A 23,366-nucleotide genomic window follows, 5' to 3' on the forward strand; every position below is an offset into this window, starting at 1 on the left:
GGTTTGAAGATCTAAACAAACTTTTATGCAATTCCATTCAAAATGAAAAAAATGCATTTAGCCACTAAATCAATCACAACCTTCAAACATCCATTCTTGCCTATATCAGAAGTGGAAGATGTAGAAGTACAAATCATAACCCGCAAAATAGGTCCATTGGACAAGGCATTTAAAATGGAGGCAATAAACATTGCTGAAGGAAAAATTTGACGTTGCCTCAATGCCAATGATGTTCTTTTCAACTTGGTGAGATCACTGTTAGGATTAACCTCAGACAGAAATAATAGTTACATGCAAATATAACCAATATCAGAAAATAATAGATTGCATATAAGAGAACACAAGACACCAAGATTTAACATGGTTCACCCAATCCTTGGGCTACGTCCACCAACAACAAGTCCAATATTATTATTATCTAGTGACTACAACTTGATTACAATTTGTAATTCCTTACAGCTCAATACCGCCGCAAGAACCAATTTTTGCATCACACATTATGAAAAATCCCTAACCCTAAGCCTTTTTATACAAGCTTTTTGATGCTTACAAAATTAGGGCTAGAATAATAGAAAAATAGTAGCTGACGCCTTTTACAATATAAGGTCATTTTAGGCTTAAAAACCTCGTGGGGGCGTTGCCCCTCAACCCCACCCTGTACTGGAATGCACCTGGGGCGCTACCCCTTGACCCCGTCTTGGGGGCGCTGCCACCAAACCCCTGTAGAAATAATATGAGGAAAAAACTGCGCTGAATAAACCTCCAAGTCTGATTGTCTCCACATCACAACAATCTCTCACTTGGAAACTAATCAGACTCCTCAACAATAACCTCCCACTTGGAGACTGATCATAGCACTACTAAACATGTAGCTCCCACTGGAATATCAAACCATCCTGGACTCTGTTGTCCTTTTATTTTGTTCAGTCTAGAAGACCAACCGAAGTTGAAGAGGAGTTCAGCTTCTCCCTTGTTACTACCTTGGTAAACATTTTTGCTGGATTATCATCTGTATGTATCTTCTCCAGCCTTAACTGTCCATCATCCAAAACTGACCAAATGAAATGGTACTGCAACTGTATGTAATTTGTTTTTGAATGCAGAGCGGAATTCTTTGCAAGATGAATGACATTCTGACTATCTGTAAACAAATAATTATCCTTCTGAGGGTGTCCCAATTCTTCCAAGAATAATTGAAGCCATATCATCTCCTTGGTTGCCTCTGTAGCAACAACATACTTTGCCTTTGCAGTGGATAAAGCATTAATCTTCTGCAACCTAGAAACCCAGCTCACGGCTGCCCCATCAATAGTAAATACATAACCTGCAGTACTCTGCCTGGTATCGATATCCCCTGCCAAATCTGAGTCAACATAGCCCTATAAATCAGTAGTAGAGCTCCCAAAGTGTAAACATTGACTGAATATTCCTCTCAAATATCTGAGAATCCGTTTAATTGCATTCCAATGTTCAAGCCTTGGACGACTCATACCTGCTAACAACTCCCACTGCACATGCAATGTTTGGCCTTGTACATACCATAGCATACATCAACCTTCCTACAGCTGAAGCATAAGGTACCTTAGACATCTTGTCCTCCTCTTCTTGTGTCTTGGGACACATCTCCTTAGTCAACTTCAATTGCCCAGGTAAAGGTGTGCTGACAGCTTTAACATTCTCCATAGAGAAATGTTGCAACACTTTCGCAATATAATCAACTTGAGATAATGTCAATTTCCTATTCTTCGTATCTCTACAAATCTTTATACCAAGGATTTGTTTTGCTGCCCCCAAATCCTTCATAGCAAATGCATGTGCTAACTGGCGTTTCAGCCCCTTAATGTGATCCATGTTAGACCCAACTACAAGCATATCATCAACATATAAACATAAAATAATGTAGCTGTCATCATCCAACCTCATAAAATAAACACAGTGATCTGAGTGACACCTGCTATATCCATCCTCATGCATAAACCTGTCAAATTTCAGATACCATTGCTAAGGTGCTTGCTTCAAGCCATATAAACTTTTCTTCAATCTGCACACTAAGTTCTCCTTACCTTTGACCTCAAATCTCTATGGCTGAGCCATATATATCTCTTCATCCAAATCACCATGAAGGAAAGTTGTTTTAATATCAAGCTGCTCCAAATGCAAATCTTCAGTAGCCACAACACTTAAAACAATGTTAATATAAGTCATTTTGACAATAGGAGAGAGTATCTCATCAAAGTCAATGCCTTTTTTTGTGCAAATCTTTTTACAACTAACCTAGCATTAAATCTTTTCTTACCTCCATTTTCTTCTTTTAACCTGTAAACCCATTTATTCTATAAAGCCCTTTTACCTTCAAGCAACTTGCATAAATCCCATGTCTTATTTTTCAGCAAAGAGTCCATTTCTTCTTTCATTATAGACTTCCATTTCTTCTTTCATTATAGACTTCCACTGAATCTTAATATCCACCTGCACAGCTTCATCTTTCTGGAGGTCTACTTAGCCTTGTTGACCGTTTGACATTCACTGAGGTGTGTAGTATTTGTTGTTGCAGTTGTTGCAGATCATGAGGAATTGTTGGAACATCAGCTTTTGGAGTATCATCCAACATTACATAATCATCTTCTTTCTTCTTATGTTGCTGCAACAGATATTTGTACAACACTTTCTCATTGAATAGAAGACCAACCGAAGTTGAAGAGTTCAACTTCTCCCTTGTTACTACCTTGGTAAACATATTTGCTAGATTATCATCTGTATGTATCTTCTCTAGCTTTAACTGTCCATCATCCAAAAACTGACCGAATGAAATGGTACCACAATTGTATGTGTTTTGTCTTTGAATGCAGAGCGAAATTCTTCGCAAGATGAATGTCACTCTGACTATCTGTAAACAAATAATTAACCTTCTGAGGGTGTCCCAATTCTTCCAAGAAGAACTGAAGCCATATAATCTCCTTGGCTGCCTCTGTAGCAGCAACACTTTGCCTCTGTAGTGGATAAAGCGTTAACCTTTTGCAACCTAGAAATCCAGCTCACAGCTGCCCCACCAACAGTAAATACGTAACCTGTAGTACTCTGCTTGGTATCAACATCCCTTGCCAAATTTGAGTCAACATAGCCTTGTAAATCAGTAGTAGAGCCCCCAAAGTGTAAACAGTGACTGGATGTTCCTCTCAAATATCTGAGAATCCATTTAACTGCATTCTTGGGGCAGAGCCCCAGGACCCCGCAGGGGCGTTGCCCCTTGACCCTGTCTTGGGGGCACTACCCCCAAACCCCCATAGAAATAATATGAGGACAAAACCGTGCTAAATAAACCTCAAAGTCTGATTAGGCTCCACATCGCAACAATCGCCATATTAGGAAATGGTGATGACAACAAATAGTGCAACAATCGGTTTCACAAGTATGAAAAGGTGTGTACTATCTTGTTGCAAAGAGAGGATTATTGTAGAGACCTCCCTTTAACCAACAAGAGATTCTTGGATCGAATCAGGTGTTTTTATTATTTTCGATTAATGGAAAGATACCAAAAACAACACATTTATTAATGTTATTGTAGTGTCTTTCGAAGGGGCAAGGTATTTTAAGGTAGTTGATTGTTAAGGGGAAGTGAAAGATTCACAGCTCATTTGCAAAATTCTCACTGAGGCTGGTGAGAATGTGGTCTATGTAATCAACAGATAATGCATAACTTGTAAGGGTACAAGTGCTGTGGTTGAAGATTGATAGGTACACATTTTTTTGACACCAAGGACTGAACACTCCCTCAACTTGGTGATGCAACAAATTAACACTCAAATGGAGTGGGTGAAACAAATGTATATGAAGAGGGAGAGGAGATCTAGATGTTTGTGATGAATGACCAAATCTCATAATCAATATTTAGAACTTTTCCAAACTTGGAGTTGTTGAAGGTAATTACTAAATTTAATTTCTTTTTATAATTTTAAATAAATTTTATGTCATGTTCAATCATCAAATTGTATGTAAATGTACCTAGTACTTATGGACATATTGTTGACTATGCTCTAATTTGCCAATACAAATGCACCTTTTTGGTGGATGTCTATGATTGCATGCACACGATGGTAGAGAATGTAAAAATCACAATACAAAAGCATGAGAATGACCCCATATAATTTGAAACATTATGCAATAAGGTGGAATCAATTGTCCATCATTGTTGGGAAAAGATGACCACCCCATTGCACCTCCTTGGATATGCCCTATCTTTGAGGTACTATAGAAAGAAAGTAATTTCTATGCTAGGGAGGTTAGCACCATATAGAGAAAAGTTGCTAATAGGTACAATCGAGCATTTGATAGACTACCCAGATGAAGAAATCCAAAAACAAGTTGGAACAAAATTTGGCTTGTTTGCCTCTTTAAAGTATCATAGTCCAACTATTAATGACCAATACAAAATGGAAGCTATCACATGGTGGTACCTTCATGGTTCATTATTTCCATTCCTCAAATCTCTTACAATCAAGAATCACTCACAGGTAAGTTTTTTTTTTTTTTTACCACTCATTCTACATTTTAGTGCTTAACATTGTTTAATTTACTTTTCATTTTTACTTAAAATTTTGTGAAAACTATCCAAGTTGTAAGTTATTTTGTCGCTAAATGGAATCAGAGTACGTAATGATATTCCTCTATCCACTCAGTAAAGCCTAACCAATTAGGGTAAGAAAAAGTGAAGACTTGGTTTATATTCATATCAACTTAAGTCTTTTGTCACATAAAACTTCAAACTACAAGGATGGGGCAGCAAAGGTTTGGGATGTAGGTCCTAAATGTGCCAACTTGGATGTAATCTCTTAGGATCTTACTAGACTCCCTATGACTTATGATGTTGATGATTACATCATGACACCTGGTGCATCTACTGCAAGTGGAACCACTTTGGGTTCAAATAATCCTAAACTTGCAAGAGTTGAGGAAAAAGATGGTTTTTTTGATAATCTTTATTCTTATTGATGAGTCATGAACTACATTTTGATTTTGTAATTGTAATGATTTTTCGATTTTCATGGGAATCATGAGCATAGGCATATATGTTATGGCTTATTTAAATATTTGTTAATTATCAATTGGAATTTAATATTTATCTTTGACATTTGCCATCAAGCAATGATGAAGTGTCATACTATATTACTATCAAATGGTTTAGTTATGTATTTCTTTCATATTTATATACATATATAGATATAGATATATACATACATATATATTGTAGTGTCCCCAATTTTAATAAAATACTTTAAATAACTAATGGTCCCAAAATTTCTATAACATTATTTGGACCCAATGTTTATTAATTATCCGTGGGTATTTGCCGTGTCGGCATACTTTGTAAACCCTTGGGAGTTTCTCCGAAGGGGTATTTATGTGCGACATGTAGGAAGTTGTTAGTATGTGATTTAGATTATTTCTTTGTACTACAAATTCCTGTTGGAACTCTGTATTGTTCAACATTTCAAAATTGGAGGATCTTTTGAAATTGGCTATTCCGATTTCGGTGGGATTCAACGCTTACCCTATTCCATCTTCTATTACTTTGCTTCAGATTTGGCACATTTGGAGCACCTTCTTTGTTGTGCAAATATAATATATTGAGGTTTTGACAATAAATTGTTATATCTTTGCATTGGCGTACTCTTTTGTGTCTAACTATTATTTGGTGTATTTAGTGGGTTATATCTTCCCTTCGACATCTACAACTCACTCCCTTCGACACATTCCTCAAACGGTCCCATGGCATTAGAAATTTCCCTCGGGCACATTCTTTCGAGTGCTCTCCCTCAGATACATTCCCTCAGGTACTTTCCCTCGGGTTCTCTCCCTCGGATACTGTCCCTCAAGTATTTTCCCTCGGGCACTTTCCCTCAGGTATTTCCCTCAAGTACTTTCCCTCGGGACTTCTCCTCGGGTACTTTCCCTCGGGACTTCCCTCCCTTGGGTACATCCTACGAGTGTCTTCCCTCGAGAAAACTCAGGTGTGTCGTTGTGGAACATTATAGTGGTATCAATGCTAGTGATCTTACCAACCTGTTAGGTATTGAGTTCAAATCATGGCACCAAGTGATGGGTTGGTTGATGCACTGAGAAGCTAAGAAGAAGTCAGCAAAGGCTACACAAGCGGGTGAAAGAAATACTCAATCTCTTAACGTGCACAAGGACATCAGTGACAACATTCATTCCTAGGGCAGAGCAACAGGAAATGCGAACTCCCACATTGGTTGAGATGTTGAAAAAAATCAAGCAAGAATAGGTGATTGGTAGATGGGAGAGAAACATATCTTTGAAGGATTATATAGAATTGCGAATGAAGTATCTGTCATGTCAGCACAATAAACTATTCAACAATGGTCTGAAGCGAGAGATTGATAAGCGACTAGAGGATGAAGTCATATAGGCACAAGAGGAAATTGAAGAGTCACATGAGGATTTGCAAGAATCTGTTGCTATGCCTACAAGTGGAGAGTACTTGAAACTTCAAGATGACAAAAATCGTGAAGAAGATGCTTGCAAAAACCAACAGTTGTTGATCAAATTAATGGAAATTCTCTACCAACAACTATTCAACTTCATGGAGATGCTATTAATGATTCCCAGTAAGAGCAACCACAGTTGCTTGAATATGGAGTTTATCCTTCAATTGTGCCTAAGTCGTGCATGATTGGAAATTTTCCATGTGAAGGGCTTCCTCATAGGATCTACATGAGCTGTGAGGTTCCTAAGGATATTGATGATTAGGTGAAGACTGTGGATTTGGACATCGATGTAGTCAATGATTGGCTTCTTTGGGATCTTGGTGACTCTAGACATGACAATTTAGCACAACAAAATTTTGATAGGGATGTTCCTATTAGAATGGAACAACAAAATCTAGAGTCGCTCTTCATTGGTATGATGGTAGTGACAACAAATATGGGTTTAGTGGCGGTGGTGGAGTGTGATGCGCTCAGATTCATGTTGATGCAAGACCTTCCTCATGGAAGTGGCAAGATTCACTAGATTGATGAGACTCTAGAGGAGGTTGGTATGTGTTTTATGATTGGCTTGTATGGGATCCTGGTGGTTTTGGACATAACATTCTTTATATCAGAGTGGCGCAGCGGAGGCTTGGTGGTGGTCTGCTCATCTCAATTGAATTCAATTATGCTCATGTGATCCTGAAGAAGCATGGAGTTTCAAGCAGATATTTTTATCTACGTCCACGCATGGTTTGGGATCTTGGAGTTTGCGGATTGCAATCTTTGGGTGATGAGGATTTGTAATGTCCCCAATTTTAATAAAACACTTAAAAAAATTAACAGTCCCAAAATTTAAATAATATTATTTGGACCTTAAATTATTTAATGGGCCCATGTTTTATTAATTATCTGTTGGTATTTTCCATGTTGACATTCTTTGTAAACCCTCGAGAGTTTTCTTCATAGGGGTATTTATGTGCGGCATGTAGGAAGTTGTTAGTATGTAATCTAGATTATTTCTTTGTACTCCAAATTCTTGTTGGAATTTTGTATTGTTTGCTATTTCAAAAGTGGAAGATTTTCCCTACTTGGCTATTCCGGTTTCGATGGGGTTCAACCCTCACCCTCTACCATCTTGTATTACTTTCCTTTGGATTTGGCACATTTGGATCCTATCTTTGTTTTGCAAATATAATATATTGAGGTTTTGGCAATAAATTGTTATATCTTTGTGTTGTCGTACGCTTCTGTGTCTAATTATTATTTGGTGTATTCAGTGGATTATATCTTCCCCTCGACATCTCCAACTCACTCCCTTTGACACATTCCATAAACAATACCGTGGCATCAAGACATTCCCTCGGATGTTTCCCTCAGGCACTTTCCTTTGGATACTTTCGCTCGGGTGCTCTCCCTCGGATACTTTCGCTCGGGTGCTCTCCCTCGGATACTTTCGCTCGGGTGCTCTCCCTCGAGTACTTTCCCTCGACACTTTCCCTCGAGCACTTTCCCTCGGATACTTTCCTTCGAGCACTTTCCCTTGGGTGCTTCCCTCCCTCGGGTATCTTCCCTTTGGTGCTTCCCTCCCTCGGGTACTTTCCCTCGGGCTACAAGTGTCTTCCCTCAATAAAACTTGGGTGTGTCGTTGGGGAACATTACATATATTTACATACATAAATACATATATATGTGTGTGTGTGTGTGTATATATATATATATATATAGAGAGAGAGAGAGAGAGAGAGAGAGAGAGAGAGAGAGAGAGAGAGAGATGAAATTAAAGAAAATTAAATTAGAAAAATTGAGAAATACAGGCATATGTGTGCCAAAAATGATGCAAGAATATTAAAAGAAAGAGCTAAGCTTGCTTCTTTATTTCTAAAAAAAATTTGATTATTATTTTTGAATAATTTCACCCCAAACTCTAAAAAAACTCATCAAATCTAGAAGAATTTCATTAAAAGACTTAAATGCTTACCTTAGATGCTTAGATCTTTTTTGTGGAAGCTAATCTAGCACACCATGAACGATCGTCTTTGGAAATAATCACGTTTCCTTTGAAATGCCAAAATGGAGACCAAATGAGATGGGAGTAAATTGGCAAAGAAAATGATATTTTAAAACAATGAATGGCTTATTTTAGGTCCTCTTTAGGGTTTAGTGGAAAAAATGAATTAAAAGCTCTAAAATGCACATGTTTTAAGTGAAACTTTCTGTTTGCAATTTTTGTTTTTGCTCCATGCATCCTGATGTACATGGGCACTCATCCCACACCAGCATCTGCGCCCAAACAAATCTGCACCTGTATCCGGGCCTCAGACTTGTGCACTTGGTAACTAATGTATTAAAGAAAATGCACGATCATATGCCAATATATCCATGGTAAATAAAACGATAGCTACAGATGGCAAATAAAAGAAAAGCTACGCCAATATATTCATACATTACAACTATAGATATCGGTACCGAGGGTTACAAATCTACCAGTATCTGCTTATTTTGTTCTGTATGTGTACAGTTCACATTTATAAATAATTACAGATATACACCTCTTAAATTAAATATATTCGATTATATTTACCAGTTACAGTATAGTAGATACATTTCTGATCACTTCATAATCTTTATGATTGAAGTATCTTGAAGTTAATTCTAGCAATCTTTCATGTTTATTAGTGAATTAAGGGAATTTAACTACAGTATTGTGATTATGAATGGACAATAACAATATAGCAGGATTTCAAATGAAGAAAATCCTATACCTGGTAAAATTCAACTCTAAAAGGACTTTTGTTTTGAAAAAAACAGGATTTAGACACGAAAAACTTGGATTTTGAAAAACATTGAAAACTGTTGAAAAAGAGATTACCTGTTTTTAAAACTTCAGGCATTTCCATAACATAGAGGTATAGAGAGAGCAAATAAAATAGAGAGTTTAGGCCATGAATTGTCCAAATAATTTTTTTCTCTAAAATAGTGTAATGTATACGCTTCGCTACTAAATGAATTTTTGGTAAGTTCTATATGAAGTTGATAAAGTTACTGCTATGTTAACAATAATAAATTGCATTGAATGATATGTTTGAACCATAATTTGCAAACTCTTCGAGTTACCGAGTAGTAGTATTCCATTTTTTTTTAAACTCACAAGTTTAACTCTTATGTTTTTATAGACAAAAAAAAAACCATGGATAAAAATGTTGTTGCAGGTAAAATGCTGGATAAAACGTGTTTTCCACATGCTGATTTTGCTATCAAGCAATGCATTTTCTCTTTTAAGATGCCAATTTGTAATTTAAAACATTTTGTAATTGAATTTTATGAGAAAAAATATGTTTCTTAATGAGAGTTTAATTTTTAATTCTTTCTTAGTTGTTGAGTTTTTGCCGAGTTTTCCCCAAGTTTTTGCTGAGTTGAAGATTTTAGGTTTGCCAAGTACTCTGAATCTGAGTCTACAAACTATGGTTTAAACCTTTAGTTTTGTTTTATGATGTGAGCAGATGGTAAAATACTATTACAGCACTGCATTTCAAATTATTAATAATATCAAAAAAATAAATTTAATCATCCAGATTGTAGTTGTACTATCACAACAAACTGTGAAACCTTCAAAAGCTTAGTAAGACTCAAAATAACTACAGTAAACATTTTTGTATTCAGTAAACTTCAAACTATATAATCGTCCCCCCAACAAAAACTCTAATCAATCAATAAAGAGAAACCATTTTTCCATAATAAGTAGTATATCGTTTCAGATCTGAGTCTTTCAAATATTCTAGGGATTATTCCAGCAATTTTAGTTTTGATGAGATTGATCATTTGAAATAATGCATCAACAATTGAGGGTTTGTTAATATGTTCCCATTCATTTGTTTTCAGTTCTTTTTGCTGTTTCAGTTTGGGTCCGGTCTTCAAAACTCAGAAAATTACAAGAGAATCAGAAAGTTGCACAAAATTTTGTATAATTCTAATTGGGGACATTATAGCAAAAATCTTGTATAAATGATACAATGAAGCTCTCTAGTTGAAATGGTTGAATTGATTTATAAAACATGCTACCAGATGATACTAGTCCAGTCCTAGTTATTGCTAAATCTCTAAATTATTTTGTCTTTTTCGAAGTCAAATAATTGCTAATTTTCTTATTTATGTTCAACTGTGCATGTAAAATAATGAGATGACAGCCAATGGGTAGCGTCTCCGGGTTCTCTATCACTTGGTTATGAAAGGGACAGCTGGAACTCAATCAAGGTATTAATATCAATCATCCTTGCATTTTTGTGGTAGAAATAAAGATGTAAGTTCTGGTGGGCATGTTAGTTCTCTACAAGTGGAAATGCATAAAGTATCCTGTCAAAGGGAAATAGATGATGCAAATTATTGCAAGACAAAAGTGCTTTCTGTCATCAGAGCTCAGAACCAGCATGAACAGTTAAATGGTTATTAATTGTTGGTAAATAGTTTTTTTCGAAGCTATGGTTACTTAGATGTACATAGTTGTCAGAATGCTGCGCCATGTTTTCATTCTTGCAGGATATGCATGGCTCTACTTTTGAAGGGAGTCAGCGTACAAGTTTCAGCTCCACTACAAGTGCAGTAGATTATCCACAGATACTCAAAGAGCCAGGCTATTCATTTGTTGGCATGCACTGTATTTTTGACTGTTGCAAGGGTTCAGGTAGATGTTTTGACAGCAGTATGTATCGTCTTATTCTTGTAATGTGCTAATAGGCTTCAATGAATGTCCTTTGGATCGAGTCTTATTATTCAGAAAATAAAATATATAAGCATCATTTATGGATTCACTGATTTTGGTTGTGACAATATATTACTAACTTGAGTTTTATCAGCTGTGACTGTGGTAAAATTTGGGCACTTGAGCTCGGACTTGCTAGCGTATGGTGTATCCGATGGAAGATTGGTAGTCTGCACGGTCACTGAACCACCATCTATACTGCACCAGCTAATAGGGCATTCCAAGGATGTTACAGGTTTCAAAGCTGGTCCAAACCATAATAATTTTTGTTCAATTATAAATTATCTCTTCCTGATATCTATAAACATGTGGCTTAGGAGTTAGATATTGTAATGACCACAGCTGGTTACTAATATAATTTGTTTCTTTCACTGTTATCTTTCCACTACAACCTACAACACCTAATTTCATGGTAATTTCATTCATTACTAAAATTCCTACTTATGACTATTTCTTTCACATGAATATTTAAGATATACAACTAGAAAGCTTCTTTGAGACATGAACAACAACATATCTTGCAAAAATCATTACATCTTTAAGTCATTGAAATGTGCTAAACATATGATAAGATACTTACAACATAGATTAATTCAAAGAATACATAGAGAACAAGATATGCCGAAAATTCTTTGAATAATGAGATCTTCAAAAAACTATAATGTAATGTGCCCTTTTCTAAATGCCCTAGTTTGCCCTAAATCACAAATTTCAAGAACAAGAAGTAGAATAGAAATAGTAACATCATGTACCTGGTTGAGATCCTGCAACATGTTAGGCAATAATTGAAACATAATCCACAAAATAGATCTTCCTTATTAGAGACATTAATAGCATAGATCTTTCTACTATGACAACGAACATTAATTTAAATGTAATACATATTTAATTTGTTGATGGAGTTCAGCCATAGGAGAGCTAGGATAAGGGGCTTATTATGGTTCTTTAAATGATCCTCTACTCTAGGCTCAAGAGTGGATATCAGCCCTCTTGGCCATTGTGGGATCATTTGTCATTCATATGGGGGGGTGTACCTAGTGAGGAATCTCATAGCCATTCCCCTCTTTTGTTGTCACCCTTATATCCTCCTTATGATTGGAGTTCCTTAATTTAATAATGGACCGTGGTAAGGGTTTGGGGAAGTTACAATAGGGTATTCGGAATTTACTTCTCTTCTAAGCCCAATGGTGGAGCACTCCTTGCACCCCCTTGGCCTCATGGAACTATCTGTCACCAACATGAGGTTGGATTCTTAGAAGGATAACTGTTTCTCCTTTTTGTATTCTCCTAGTCTCCATACCATGATTGATTTTGGCAATCTTATAAACGATTTCACATTATTGCCTATATTCTACATATAAAAGATCACACGATAATACTATATTCTTACTCTGCATATACATTATTCGTAAGCAACTATAAATAGGACCCACTATGCTGTCTATCATAAGAATTAACTACTCTTACCAAATTACTGATGCAAATCCACAATAGCTAGGTTGATTGCATAAAATGTTTATCAGTCATGCCAAATTACTGTTGTAATGCATTAAATGAAGAAATTCAAGTATGAATAATTTTTCTTTAATGTAAGAAGGTTGCACATTTGAGGGATTCTTTTGATAATTTAATAACTGAGATCATAGATGCAATAACCAATTTTATGTTTCAAACTAGTTAAATTAACATTGACTGTTTGTTTTAGATTTTGATTTTACAACCAACAATCAGTATATCTCTTCATCATCAATGGATAAGAGCGTAAGAGTTTGGGACGCAATAAAAGGACATTGCATACGAGTTGTATATGGGACCACTCCACAGTTATGTATTCGCTTCCATCCTGTGAGTTACCTCTATCAGATAAGCTATATGGATGGGTGTACAAGGATTTGGATAATGTCTAATCTTAAAAATGTCCTCATTGAAAGTTTTAGCTCAATGCATTTGATAGTGTTTCCTTTTCTTTATCACATTTGAAAGTGTTCGCATGGAAACTTTTTGAATCCCATTTTCTTTTATCCCATGCATTACATGTGTTTTGAGCAACTTATTGCAAATATTTGCTATGACAACATTTTCTCAGAGCATATTCAGATAATGTTTTAATGCACATGGTTATGGGAATGCTTGATTTTGAATTACTGGGAAAGTAGAACAGTTTCTTATTGTCTTGATGCACTTACTTTGACTTTATGGAGTGAATTTTGTGAATCAATTATTTGTGTTAGTTTTGTCTAAATATTTTATATTAATGCTTAAAATTTGAGCTTGTTTTTAGTGTTTATAACTTGAATGCTTAACAGCTGAAATTATTAACCTTGATATATCCAGGATCTAACTCTGTTCAGAAAGCTGAGGCTGTAATTGGGGACTGTGCACAATGCTTTAATTTTTAGTCGTTCTTCTGATGCAATATTTAGAAATTAATCAACTGCAATAATATATTTGAACTTGAAGGAATGAATAGCGCACAATTACAAGTTTTGGGCAGAGCAAGCCTGTTGAGTGATATCAACTGAAATTCTTCGTTTCTGGTTTTTATTTTAAAATCAACAATTCACATCCATAGCCATATTCAAAATCTCTTATGAGAAACACTTGCATTGAGCTTTTACATTCTAGAGTCAATATATCTTTCAATATAATTCAGCATGTATTTCCTGCCATATGCAAGATATACACAACTTCGTCAAGGGCTATTGTTGGATTCATGAATATTTGAAAGCAGCCTAGACATAATTTGTAGATAAAACTGTCGGTCTTCATTTCATGTATTGAAACCAAGCTCCTATATTATTGTATAGGTCACAAATGAATCATCTTTTGAATTGGGTTCAATTTACATTTGATTTAAGACAATGTGGTTTAAAAGTGATGGTAGATGGTGAGCAGGATGATTATGCCAATCACACATTAGGTGAGATTAAGTTTCTTCAGAATAAGAAAATATGTCTGCCTTATATCTTTCAGTATTACTACTGTGATGGTCAATAGGATCTCTATGACCATAAAAAAATATTTGAGATTGAAATTTTCTAAAACAACAAATATTGAAGGGATTATAGTGTACATAGTGGAATCTATGTGCAACCGTAAAAAAAAGGCATGATTTAAAAGTGGAAAAATTGACAATTTTTAGGGGGTTTAGGCTTCATTAGTGATCTCTATTACCATGATTAGCATTCACACTGACTTCTTGTTGGTGAAATTAATCATTCATCTAATTACACTTTACCTAAGCTTTTATAGGATAATACACTATAGAGTAGTTTGCATGTGAGACCCTTAGGGAGATGCACATTTAGTTGCACACGGTGAAGGAGAAATTTGACTTTTGGTAGTGATAGTTGTTATCGCATTCTATTTTATGTGTCGTCTCCACCTTTGGTGCACTTAGTGCTTAATTGTCCTCCACATTGTTGCACATGTTTGCACAAACATCGTTGCACAATGGAAGATGATCCACCTTTGATAAACATGTGATTTCACCTTGTGTGGGTGATAAGTTATCTTCTGCTTATCATGTTCTCTTATTGCCTTGCCTATATAAACAAGCACATCTACCTTGTACTTAAATCAATTCTAACTCATTTCTGTAGTTTATTTATTGCATTGTTGAAGAGAAAATAATTTGTTCTTGTCCATTTTGTATCTCTTGCTTTTGTGCTATTCATTGGCATCTAGATCTTGGGTTATTGCTATTGGTAAATGCTTACATGGTATCAGAGCTAGTATTAGAGCTATTGTAGCACTATTGCATAGTCTACTTGGAGATCTTGGTACATTTGGATGAGGGCATTTTTAGACTTGAGGACTAGCGTTTTTTCGGAGCGTCTTGGGCCGAACTTGGGCTCATCATTTGAGAGGTTGTTTCGGAGAAATTTGATTGTAAATTTGCCCATTGAGTAGAAGATCATTTCAAGGCATATATTTTTATTGGGTAGTTCATAAGCCTTCTTGCTCAAATATTATGACTTTAAAAAAATATTTTTGCGATTTTTTTTCAAAAAATAGTTGTTTGGTGGCTTGCAAACAACTCCCTATCCATGGTCCGTAGAGGCCCTTCTTGTTTCCTATAGACACAATACATTCTGGGAGATACAATTTCAAAAATTGGTGGCTAATGTGCAAACTACCCATACCAACAACAATCACCAACTACCACCCCCAACTTGGTAGGTGAGCATTAACTAACCCTCGGGCCTTAATGTGATTTTCTTTTTCTTGGTGCATTTTGGCATATAGATCATTGAAGACAACCTCCCATTCTGAATGTGGAACTAAAGTCCGAAGCATTTTGCAGTAATTGATGCATCATGCAATCACTATAGGAAGGTTCACATCATAGTCTACAATCATTTTGACATCGCTACATGGTGGCTATTGGAGGGTCCATGTAGTACTCTATGACGATCGTTCACATTGCCACACGTTACACAAACAACCTCCACGCATTAGTAAACAACACATGTTAGCAAATGATCTACCACATAGTGACAGCTGTTATCACATTATTATGTCAGGTCAACTGATTAGATTTTCCATGTAGCTATACAACTCGTCACATTAATGGATATACACACCACATCAACATCAGTCAGCAATAATGGTGTCTATCATCTGTGTAGGTGACAACAACATTGTAAACCAATTAGGATGCGATATGTGGCATATCTTGCCTTTTTGCTACAATGATTAAATGATTGTCAATTTTAATTTCCCTAGAACATCCATGATGGTCATATTAATGTCAATTTTGGGCCCGTATTTTGTTGTTATCAATGGGGTTTGAAATTTTCTGCGTCTGCACCATTTGAGTTTTTGATTTTGTAGTTCAACTTTGAAGGCTCATAACATAGTCATTCTAAGGCCTTTTTGAGTGCTTTTTTTGGAGGGTTAGAATTATAAACAATATGTAATGTGTGGCATATGTGGCATATTTGGTCTTTTTGCTATTATGATTAAACGATCGTTAATTTTAATTTTCCAAGAACATTCACAATGGTCATACGACTGTCAAATTTGGGCCCATAAGTTGAAATTTTCTGCCTCTACACCATTTGAGCTTTTTATTTTGTAGTTCAACTTTGAAGGTGCATAACTTGGTCATTCTAAGGCCTTTTTGAATGCATTTTTTCCGGCTTTGGGGTAGAATTTTAAATGATATGTGATGTGTGGCATATTTAGCCTATATGGCATAATTAGAATGCGATATGTGGCATATTTGGCTTTTCTTGTACGATGATTAAATGATCGTCAATTTTAATTTCCCTAGAACATTCACGATGGTCATACAACTGTCAAATTTGAGCCCTATTTTGTTATCACTAGGGTTTGAAACTTTGTCTTGTGTGTTGTGCCTCTTTTCATTTTGCATTATGGGTTCTCCTAAATTTTCACTTTAACTTTACATAGCTATGCATCATAGAAAATTAATAGGATGAAGTAAGATGGAAAAATAATTAATTCAAAATGTTGATGGAACAATTGTAACACCGATATATCCTAAAATTGATTCTAATGCTCAAATGTAATGAATTGTGAAAAATTCTACGGCTCTTGGAACTTTTAGAGCGTGTATCAAATGACCTTATCTTCCATATTAACAAATGTAAGATAGCTAAAGAGGCTCAGGACAAATCTAGTCAATTGTATGACCAAGTTGATGAGTTAGGTGGTACAAGCTTGAAAATAAGCTTAACAATTGGGGTCTGTAGGATTTTGATACAATCCAAGACTATATATCTCTATAGTTAGAGAGCTTATTTCACCAAGCAGCGAGACCAGGCAGTGACAACAGGGGACAAAAACAGGCAATGAGACCGCAAGCAGCAAGGGACAATCGGGTCCACATAGAGACCGAGCACTACTGAAGGAGGGAAGTCGGGCCCACAGGGAGCAGCAGGTGACAAAACCCTATTATTTTACCAACATCGAGATTCTAGGTTGGATTCTGCAAACTTTCCCTTGTTTTCCTTTCTTTCTACTGTATTTGTTTATGAACAATTTGGAACTTGAAACTGCATTAACCTTTTCTCTCATAACAAAACAAGAACCCCACCTAAACACAATGAACACAAACACACAGAGATTCTATATCCAGGTTAGCAATGCAGAATATGGTGAGACTAAGAATAGGAGGCCCTACACCGAAAACCTAGGATCATGACAAGCAACAGTGTGGGAACCTAAACCAGTGTTTGAACAATCTCAAGAGGGCACAATGGTCACTCTGTAGTCCTCAAATGCGAGAACAACCAAGGGCTATAGTAGATCGTAAATACATCTTGCCAAAAACACAGCAGGAAGAGCATCACAATGTAAACACCAAAATAATTTTCGTCAATGAAAAGCAATACCTAGGGATAGTTAAACAGAGATAGATCTGAAAGAAGAAAAGACAAGTGCAAAAGAGGAAACTTATCATGATTTTACCAAGGACAACTAAAAATCACCTAGTAACCGATACAAAGGAACAAACAAACGATGTTTCACCAATATAAGAGGAAACTTAGGAAACTATGACAAGGATTCCTAAAATAAAAGATGGGGCAGACAAAGGAACTTGCGAGGGTGGCTTTCTACAAGAACCTTACAGCCCCTCCTCTCCTTTGCTTTGGTCTTCGGAAATGTATGTGAATGACCTTATGGACATGAAAAGAAGGATAGAGGACTTGGAGGAGAAAGGACAGTAGGATAGAGAAAAGTTGCAGAAAGTCACAATAACCAGCTGGGAACTTGAAAGAGAAAACAAATGGTTGAAAAAATAGGTCTTAAACCTTTAGGACGACATTGAGAGAGGGCAGCAAGAAATAATCAGGCTTTGAATGAAGGGAAAGTGACAATAGAAAATAACTTGGAAAAAATAACTAAATTAGATAGCACAACAAAAATTGAGGAAGTTCAACCAACATTAGCAGGCATGGTGCTAAGAGAAAATGAACTAAAAGAGCAAATAAAAAAAGTCAAATCATGGGCACAAGTGGTCAATGAACCATCCATGGAACAAAAGGAAGTCATTTAAAAACAAGTCAGGAGACAAATCAGGGAGGAGAAAGAAATACAAGAAAAGGCTGTAAACATCATTATCAAAGGCTTAAAAGACTATGGGGAGTGTGAAAAAACAAAGATTTTGACACATGACTTCCTTAGGGACAAACTAAATTGGACGGGTAAAATCCGACAAGCAAACAAAATTGGGAGAAGTATGGGAATGGGGAAAAATAGACATGTGAGTTACTTTCAGCAACATAGAAGACAAGAGCACAATCTTGAAGAACAGGGGGCTACTCAAAGACACCCAAATATACCTAGAAGAGGATTTAACCATTAACCAACAAGAGGAAAGGAGGAAGTGGTGGGAGAAAGTAAAATCAACAAGGACTGACGACAAATGGGCTTGGATGAAAAACTGTAAAGCACAGATTGCCTATACATCAGCGAATCAAAAATAGGAACTTAGGGCCCCACGAGAGTATCTAAACATAGTGAGTTGGAATTGTAGAGGATATCCATGGAGAAGAGGACTGGGGTTGGGGCCCATAGCCGAGGGGAAAGACATTATTTATCTCATAGAAACACATGAACATGAGGGGTGTAGGATTCCAAATTTCGAAGGGTACAATAAAGTCTCTGTGTGGAATGAAGAAACAAAGACAGGTAAAGGTCATGGATGGATTACTATCTTGATAAAAGATATGTGGAACAAAAAAATAAAATTGGAGAAAGAGGACCCAAATAAACAATTTATATGGCTGAAGATTGAGGATGATGAGGAGATCACATGGCTAGCAACGTGCTATTGCGCATCAAAAAGCTCTAAATTCTATAAAAAGAGGCATCTAGATAAGAAGACCCATTTGCAGCTTTAAAAAAAGATGCGCTTTCCTTTAATCAAACTGGCAACACAATCCTTTTGAGGAGATTTTAATGCTAGGACTGTGAGTAACCAAGCTATTTAGCTAGGAAATGATCTAACAGAGGACAACAATCCCTTGTGGCTAAAAGAAGATGATGACAGTATCAATAAATGGAACTTATAGGATGAAAAAGGTGGTGTCTTACTTTGGGGCTGAACTCTTAGAGTTATGCAACCTCCACGGGTTGGTTGTGTGTAATGGTATGAAGATGTGACCTAAATCAAACAAATTTACTTGCAAAACGTATAATGGATAGAGTGTGGTGGACTATATGATATGTTCGCAATCAACCATTACCAAGGTAGTTGATTTCAAAATTAAACAATGTCCTTTAGAGCTAAATCCAAACCATATGCCCCTCTATATTAAATACAATATGAAGGTCAAAAGGCTGAAAAGTGATAAGGTCCTAGATGAAAGCACAAAAGGACATAAAGAGGACAAAATTCTTATAAACAATCAAAATAAAAAGATATTTTGCACCGCTCTTAAACATCCGATCTAAATGCACCATGACATCATGAATATCAAGGAATACAATGATAAGAAAAGTCACATCAGCAGCAGCTCATTAATCCCACTAATTCAAGAAGTGCTAAAGGGTTGTAAGAGAACAAGGATAAAGAAGAGCATCTCAAACACCTTTCCGGCTAACCCATGGTATGAGGAAGAATGGAAGGCCGCATAAAGGAAATTTAAAGGGAGAAAGGAAAACAAAACAATTATAAGAGAATACAAACAATTGATCAAATCCAAAAAAAGAAGAATATGCGATTTATCGGAGGAAGGAGCTAATCATGTTAGGAAAGCACAATCCTAAAGATTTTTGGAGGAAGTTACAACAAGCTAGAAAATAGGTTGAAAATAAAATTACGGATTCTCAATGGTAGAATATGCAAAGACTCTTTACTAGAGACCGGAGGACAAAGTTTTACTCCCCACAATCAACAACTCGGATGAACTATTTTCTGATGAAGACATTATTCTAGGGATAAGGAGATTAGCGAGTGGAAAAGCTCAGGACATTGATGGGATATAGGCAGATAAATTTGTTGACTCCACACATTAGGAACATTTTTAATATGGTCACACAAGACTGCATTCCCACGGAGTGGACGACTAGTGTAGTTATTCCTCTCCATAAAAGTGGGGATGTCAACAACCCTTCCAACTACCGCACCATCATGGTGAACCCCCTATTAAGCAAGTTCTACGGGAGTATGCTAGAGTGGAGAATCAGTGGATGGGCAAAAAAAGAAGGGAAAAGAGCTATAGGACAGACGGGTTTCAGACTAAAACATTGCACCATTGATCACTGCATTACCCTAAGGTTCCTCATTGAAAAAGTATGGGATCAATAGGGGGAAGAGGCTTATTGCTGCTTTGTTGACTTTAAGAAAGCTTTTGACACTGTCCCTAAGGATAAGCTATGGAATAGGATGGAAGAATTGGAGGTCCCAACAGAGTATAGAGCTGCTGTTTATAAACTTTACGAACAGGTTAAAGCAAAAATCAGAACCAAAGTGGGCATGTTAGAATGTTTTGGTAGCGACATAGGGGTCAAACAGGGGTGGCTGTTATCTCCTACCTTGTTTGACCTCTATATTGACAAGTTAGAGGAATGGCTAAACAAAGCCAATGGAGAGGGAATTCAACTGGCTGAATATGTGATGAGATTGCTTTTTTATGCTGATGACCTTATTCTCATTGCTAAAACAACACAGGGGCCGAGGGAATGTTTGACGAACTTAGAAACCTTTTGCACGGGGGTAGGGATGGAGGTCAACACTTCTAAGACCAAGATCATGGTCTTTTCTTTGAGGAAAAGGAAACAACAATGCACTTTAATATTTAATGACAAAGTGCTAGAAATTGTAGAAGAATGCAAGTATCTGGGGATAGATTTCCATTGCCGGCTCAGTTGGGAAACATGTAGATCAAAAAGGATATAGGGGGGATGGAAGGCATCTTATCTTCTTCAAAACAGGTGTAGGACAATAGAGTTATGGGATTGGAAGACTAAGAAAACCCTCTTTGGGTTGTTGGTGATACCAGTTATTTTATATGGCAAACCTGTTGATTCTAATGATTGGATCATTCGACCATCCCGTTTAGCAATGCTTCCCTTCTCTTCAGTCTTCTTCCTGCAATCACTCAAGCAAATATTCTTGCCAAGACATTAATTCAATATATATTAATTGTTAATTCAAAACCATTGCCAACCATCTAGTGATTGTTAGAGATTTCATCAACGTCTATAATAACTAACTCATTTTACATGATCATGAAAATAACTCATTATCAGTTGATACAACGTCTATAATTAACTAACTCACTTTACATGACCAGGAAAGAAGTAAATTGATACGTCTATTTTTAACTAACTCACTTCACATGATCAGGAAAGAAATAAATTGATACAACGTCTATAATTAACTCACTTCACATGAAAATAATTCGTTAAACCAATGACTGATGAATTTAAAATTTAGGGCAAAATTTTTGGATGTAACATACCCACCACTTAAATTTTTCATTGTCCTCGATGAAAATAATAGCAACTTGGCTAGTTATACGGAAAGAAAAGAAATATTCAGTTTTCAATCTCAGAGAAAAGATAGGGATATCTTTGGAAAATATCATGATAATCCTCCCAGGTGGCATTATCTTCAGCATATTGGTCCCACTTGCATTACTTCTTGATTTCGTATGCGTAGCTTACATACCTCGAGTATTCTAAGTGGTCTTACCTCTACCGCTCCTGGTTCTCGTACCTACAATAATTTCCAATCAATCATATGTTCATGGTGGGTAGTATACTTTTTAAGATATGACACATGGAAGACATCATGCATCCTGGCAAGGGTTGGTGGCAAAACAATCATGTAAGCTATTGGGTTTACAACCTCCAGAACTTCAAAGGGTCCTACATATCTCGGGGCTAACTTAGCATTCTTGCCAAATTTGATAGTACTTTTTTGAGGTTTAACCCTTAATAACATCTTGTCCCCTACCGAGAATTCTCTGGGTGTTCTTTTGGCATTAGCATAACTCTTTTGTCTATCGTTTGCTTCCTTTAACTTCTGACGAATTTGGATTACCCGTTCCTCCATCTCCTGAAGCATTTCAGGCCCGACAATGATTCGATCTTCCAACCGATTCCAACTCACTGGAGTTCTGCACTTATGACCGTACAAAGCCTCAAAAGGAGCCATTCTAATGGTGGACTGATCGGAGTTATTATATGCAAATTCTACCAAAGGTAAGTGTTTCCCATTGGTACTATCGGTCCATACAGTATACTCTTAGAAGATCTTCTAATACTTGATTTACCCATTTTGTCTGACCATCTGTCTCAGGATGATAGGCTGAACTAATATTCAATTTGGTGCCCAAAGCTGTAAATAATGTTTGCCAGAATCTAGAAGTTATCCTAGCATCTTTATCTGAAATAATTTTTTCCGGAATTCTGTGCAACCTGAAAATCTCTTTTATGAACTTATGGGCAAATTCGGGTGCTCCATCAGATAAATTCCCTGGTATGAAATGAGCAACTTTAGTCAATCTGTCAACCATTACCAAAATAGTGTTGTGTCGATTCCGGGTCATAGCTAACCCTTGTACAAAATCCATGGATATTACCTGCCACTTCCACTCGGGTACTTCATTTGGGTGCAACAGACCTGTTGGGTACCGATGTTCTGCCTTTACTCTCTGGCATTCCAAACACCTTGCTACAAACTCGATTATCTCCCTTTTCATCCCTTTCTAGAAATATAAAGGTTTTATATCAGATAACATTTTTGTTACTCCCGAATGTCCTGAATATGGGGTTGAGTGAAACTCATCTAAAATCTATCTTCGGAGTTCAGGGTTGTTGGGCACATAGATTCTGTGGTGGTATCTTAATAATCCATCCCCCTCCAAGCTAAATTCTGAATACTTAGGATCTTGCGGGTCTTTGATAAGAGCCAAGCTGATTTCTGTATAAAACTCATCATGCTCCAGATGTCGTAAAATTTGGTCCCTCAACCTGAAGTTTACAGTAGTTATCGCCGAGATGTGTCTTCTCCGACTCAAGGCATCTGCCACCTTGTTTTCCTTACCTTTTATATAACTTATATCAAACTCATAGTCCACTAAGAATTCAAGATCATGGGGTGCATAATTCTATTCATAATTTTTCAATTTTCTAGACTC

General features: G+C 36.4%; 1 protein-coding gene across 1 annotated transcript in view; it reads left to right on the forward strand.

Annotated features, from left to right (window-relative positions):
- The window catches only part of LOC149576983 (Transducin/WD40 repeat-like superfamily protein), a 95,062-nt gene that overhangs the window by 52,173 nt on the left and 19,523 nt on the right, over positions 1–23,366 (forward strand). The window contains exons 3-6 of the mRNA XM_089821478.1: positions 10,673–10,739; positions 11,022–11,166; positions 11,339–11,479; positions 12,950–13,089. Coding sequence (XP_089677604.1) covers positions 10,673–10,739; positions 11,022–11,166; positions 11,339–11,479; positions 12,950–13,089 — 493 coding nt within the window. The remainder of the gene's footprint in view (positions 1–10,672; positions 10,740–11,021; positions 11,167–11,338; positions 11,480–12,949; positions 13,090–23,366) is intronic.

This window comes from Cupressus sempervirens, chromosome 1, assembly GCF_028749045.1.
Source record: "Cupressus sempervirens isolate cs-2001-9-10 chromosome 1, ASM2874904v1, whole genome shotgun sequence".
NCBI lineage: Eukaryota > Viridiplantae > Streptophyta > Pinopsida > Cupressales > Cupressaceae > Cupressus > Cupressus sempervirens.